The 4,989-nt window shown below is 33.5% G+C and overlaps 1 protein-coding gene across 1 annotated transcript; it reads left to right on the plus strand.

Moving 5' to 3' along the window:
- The first annotated feature begins 312 nt into the window (after positions 1 to 312).
- On the plus strand, positions 313 to 741 carry LOC110022959. The gene has a single exon (XM_020722135.1). It carries the CDS (start codon positions 313 to 315, stop codon positions 739 to 741), a length of 429 nt encoding a protein of 142 aa, XP_020577794.1.
- The last annotated feature ends 4,248 nt before the right edge of the window (positions 742 to 4,989 follow it).

Here is a 4,989-nt window from a genome sequence, read left to right on the forward strand (position 1 = left end):
TTTACACATGTAACATCTAAAAAAATTACTTTTTCCTTTTTTTTTTTACATTGATACCCTTCAAGTCTTTCATATCACATAAAAAAATACCATAGTCTTAACTTATAAAAAACTAAAATGTACTTTCTCATAGTTATATGTATATGTTTAAATTTTAGATATGTAAATACAAAAGAATCAAATGGTATGTATGTAAATGTAAACCTTCTCATATAATATTGCCACAAATGAAAAACAAGTGAATGAAAAGCAGTATAAATACGTAATAATGGGAGGCAAGCAAATTCAGAACGAAGGAGCTGCATGCAAGCCATGGCTTCCTCAAGCAGGGCTATTGCCAGCCTCCTGTTCTTAGTAGCCTTGATGAGCCTACTAATTACTCCAGCGGTCTCCTTTCGTGCTTATCTAGGCAACGGTGATTTATTGGTGCAGAACGACTTCATTATTAGCTCCGGCTTGACACTCACGCTGCGCGATTGTAAGCTCGAATTCCGTGACCTTTCCTATAGACTGGTCTGGAAATCAGACAACAAGGAAGTTGGGAAAAGCTGCACGGCCGGTTTGAATGGTGATGGCTTGCTCGTCATTAATTCTGGAACAAAAGATGTCTGGAAAAGCAAAAACAAGAGTGGAGGCACGTTTCCCTTTCTGGTCATCATCAAAGAGGACAAGCCCTATGCTGCAGAGATCATAGACCGCAATAATGAGGTTCTGTGGTCCAGCATTAAGGGCAACAATTAAAGCTTAAAATCTTAAAATGTTCATTTGTTCTAATCAACTAAAGTTGTTTGTTATGATGCTTCTGTTTATGCCTCCTTCATGTATCCAAGCTTTTCTGAAATATGATTGTGTTATGGTATGAATAAAAAACGAATGGATAAAGACTGGCATTCATTCATCTTTTTTATTAATTTGGGTATTCGATCCGAGTAATTTGAAATTTAGTTTTTATTTTTTTTCTCTAGGGTGTGCATGTGTCTAAGCATTGAAAATTGCAGACTTTATTGATTAATTACTTGATTCCAATTAATTTATATTATTAATTAAGATTGATTTGACTCATCAGTTAAAATATAGCTAATTAAATGTTTATAATAATTAAGATATGTCAAATTAACTGGTTTTAAATGTTAAAGTGATTTCACGTTAAGAAATGAAATTCAAAAAATAATTAATTTGATTCTATATGAAATGACCCAATGCATGGTAAAAAATTAATTGCCGGACATTCAAATAGATGAGGTGGCCAATGAATCTATTTTTCCGTGTCTAATAGGAAAAAATATTACTCCCGGACAAGATATGTGCAAATAGATGCGGATTTGATACTATTGTAACGGTATTTGTCACAATACCACCAATCAACACATGCCAATTCTACACGTAATATTTGCTCGTCAAATAGGCTCTTGGTGGGATTAAGCCTCACCCAATATCTCATGAGAAAAGCAAAAGTTCCAACCATATCATTAACAATTTTCAAATTGCTCATTGAGGAAAATATCATCCACATAGCATTGAAATGCTTTTCTGAGAGTGGAAATCATATATTTGTAATTGAAGGTTTTGTTGCTCCTACATATGCTCTTTTGTCCTCATGATGAAGTTTCATTTGATGATATCCAAAGAAAGTGACAATAAAGCTTAACCTTGACAATGCAACAAGTTTCCTTTTCAAAATCTGAATTGCAGTATTTATCATCTTCTTCATCAAAATTTTGTTTATCTACTGTCGTATGACTTGCAACTATTTATTCAATAATACTACTCAATAACCTCAAATTTTGTCTGTCTGAAAATAATCTTAATTTTGCATTATATAACAAACGTGTTGTTATGTCTCAAAATTTTTAGTAAAAATCTTCTGATTATGCCACATCTTCATCTTTTATTTATAAATCTTAATACTTTCATTAGATTTATTTATTATCTGTTCAAGCTCATTTAACTATAATAGTTTTTTCTCACTGGCATTTTTTAAATTGTAATTAAATTTTTTAATAGCCCAATATGGTTTATTCTCTAGTTCAACTAGTAAATGACAGGTTTTTCCAAATACTAGCTTGTATGGGGACATTCCTATAGGAGTTCTATATGCAATTCTATAAGCTCACAAAGCATAGTCAAGATTTTTCCATTATTCTTGTAATTTAAAGATTGGATAGAATCATTACTAAATCATTATATATTCAAAATACTACCAAAATTTTCTAAATCAAACACAACAACATAACCTTCAAAACAAAAATACACAGATAGTGTTTGGTTTAACGTCGTCAGTCAAATCTAACCAGTGTTTATTCCGATTGACCCAACAACATAAGATCATTTAATTTAAGTTGATCCCCTAAAAAGTAGGGTTTCAGCCTGTGACGATTCACTTTGAATATTTTCTCAGTTTTAGGATATTTGATATCCACTGCTCCATAGGAATAAACTTTTATCACAACAAATTAGCAGTATCATCTAATTAAAAAATAAATTTCACAACCTCAATGCTAATTGAAATCTTGAATTAACCAACACATTGCAAAAGTTAAAACACTTGTGGATATTCTTGCAATCGAAGGTTCACAGATTGAGAATACCACCAATATACATGTACATATAAGAATGTGTCTGCACGAATCTTAAAGAGATTGGCGACCCAAGAAGGAAGTATGACCTGTCAGATGTAACATTAGAAAATCGCTTTCAGATGAGCAGTAATAGAAAAAATATCTTACCGAATGATCGATAGAATATGTCAAAAGAAAGTCCCTCATGACAGTCATCATCCTTCAGAACGATCGATGAAAAGCACTCCTTTGGATCCTAAATCAATCTAACCAAGGCCTACCAAATCATCAGCAATTATTATCGATCGAATAGGTCCCGAGCTTTATTACACACAAATAATTTAATAAATTATCAAAAAGCCATGCTAAAAGGTTAATGACCTGGGACTAATATGTACTTTTATAATATTATGACCCACGCCTATAAATAGGGGTTCATATATATTATATATATATATATTGTATTTATAACCCTAATAGGATGTACTGTTTTCAAGAAATCAAAAGAAGTCGCCGCTCATTGCTCTCAAGGATGTAGACACATTGCCAAATCTCGTTAAATCCTTGTGTTTGTTCTTGATTGTTCTGTTGTTTCTTGTTTTTCATTGCCCTAATTTCTCAACAATAAAAGACACATTTTGCTTGTATGCTACCTTTCCCTCTCTCTCTCTTAATTGCCACTTAATAGATCGTTCTATTCCTTGGGCGTGTTTTTCGGACAATCTCGAATTCAACATTCTTTAAGGTGCGGTGAGCGTAGAAACATGTGATAAACTAGAAGAAGAACCCAACAATAACAACAAGGAGAATCTAGTCAAAACAACAAAGGGGAAATGCCATGGTCCTAAAAGTTCATGGAAGAATTTTTTTAACAAGAGTTGCAAAACTTGTGAACTCATATCATCAACCAGATGTTAGGACAGTTCGTTGAGATCATTAGGGCGGTTGTCGTCCTAGCAACTCCCCTCGTTCAAATTTGAAACACCTTTTCTCTTTTAAACCAACTTAGAGTAACCCCCCCCCCCCCCCCCCGCGCGTCAATAGAAGGAGAGAAGTGCACTCACGGGAAAAGCATGATGATGGACTGTACGAGGAGAGCACCGGATCCGCCCATGTGGAGAAGATTCAAGTATAAGCCTGCCCAATACTTGTTAATCAAAGGGAAGCTCTTCAAGAGGTTGATTACATCCTTATACTTAAAATGTGTTGGGGGGATGAAGTTGAGGATATACTCAAAGAAGCTCATGAAGAAGAATGCGGGAGCCACTCCAGAGGAAAAACACTAGCCCACCGAATCCAGCGACAATGCTACTTCTGGCGAAGCTTCCTCAAGGATGTTGAAGGATACTCCCGAACATGCACGCAATGCCAAAAGTAATGACCACTACGCTACCAGTCATCCCATAAAAGATGTTGTAGTGGAAGAAGAGGCTATATTCAAAAAGCTTAAGCCTCTATTATTATGGATAAAGTTGCAGCCTATAATCATATAAAATGATTTGCTTCCTTTCATAACCGTATATGCTCTATCAGATTCGGTCCCCACATTACGTATTAAATATTAATAGTTTCCTGTGGAAGGTATGAAGGAATTCAATTGCAGCTTTTCAGTTTCATATATTCTGTTATTTCTTTTGTTGTTTACTGACTGTAGAGATAGTTATTCAATTATAAATCAATCCATGTTTGATTCACCAATAACTCATTACTTCAAATTAAATTTGTCAACCCTAATTATTAAAAGGAAAACCAAAAGCCCATGATTTTATTGAGAAAAATGAGTTGACGCAGTTTCTGTACTCAAATATATAGCACATTGATAAGAAATAAAGTGTAAAATCTCCTGATGGAGTTGGATTGTATAGATGTGCATAAAACAAATGAAGATTTACCTGCATACTACTCAATTCCAGTATATTTACATATCTAACACTTAAACTTCAATTTTTACATACATGCCACCTTAGCTACGCATGAGAGGTGTTTCAATTTTTAAGGTTAAAATCATGGCATTATTTATGTAACATGAAAGATTTGGAAGGTATAAATGTAAATAAGTTCAGATGTTAGCTAGATATGTAAATACATTGCAATTTGGTGGTATGCATGTATTATAAATTAAGATATTTCTCCTCTTATAATGTCTGTTCTTTTGCCAAGTTCCATACTTTTAGCTCATCGTTCAAAGGAGGTAGCCGTTGTTTGTAAAATTAATTTTTTTGGTGAAAGTAACAATTGTTTTTTTGTGGCATTAAATATTTGCAGATTTTACCCGCCTGTTGACTAAACAGAGAAGCCACAGCTTGAAAGACTTAGTTAAGAGTCGGCAACTGAATTCATTTCGTATTTGATAATTGCCGCGTCATTAAATTGACAAAATTATATGACAAAATTATATTATATAAAATTGAAGCTCATGAAATATATATAT

The sequence above is a fragment of the Phalaenopsis equestris genome, unplaced genomic scaffold (assembly GCF_001263595.1).
Source record: "Phalaenopsis equestris unplaced genomic scaffold, ASM126359v1 Scaffold000203, whole genome shotgun sequence".
In the NCBI taxonomy this organism is placed as follows: Eukaryota; Viridiplantae; Streptophyta; class Magnoliopsida; order Asparagales; family Orchidaceae; genus Phalaenopsis; species Phalaenopsis equestris.

What these genes read in the sequence shown, in the direction of transcription:
- LOC110022959 (XM_020722135.1), top strand. Translation starts at nt 313, where the DNA reads ATGGCTTCCTCAAGCAGGGCTATTGCCAGCCTCCTGTTCTTAGTAGCC.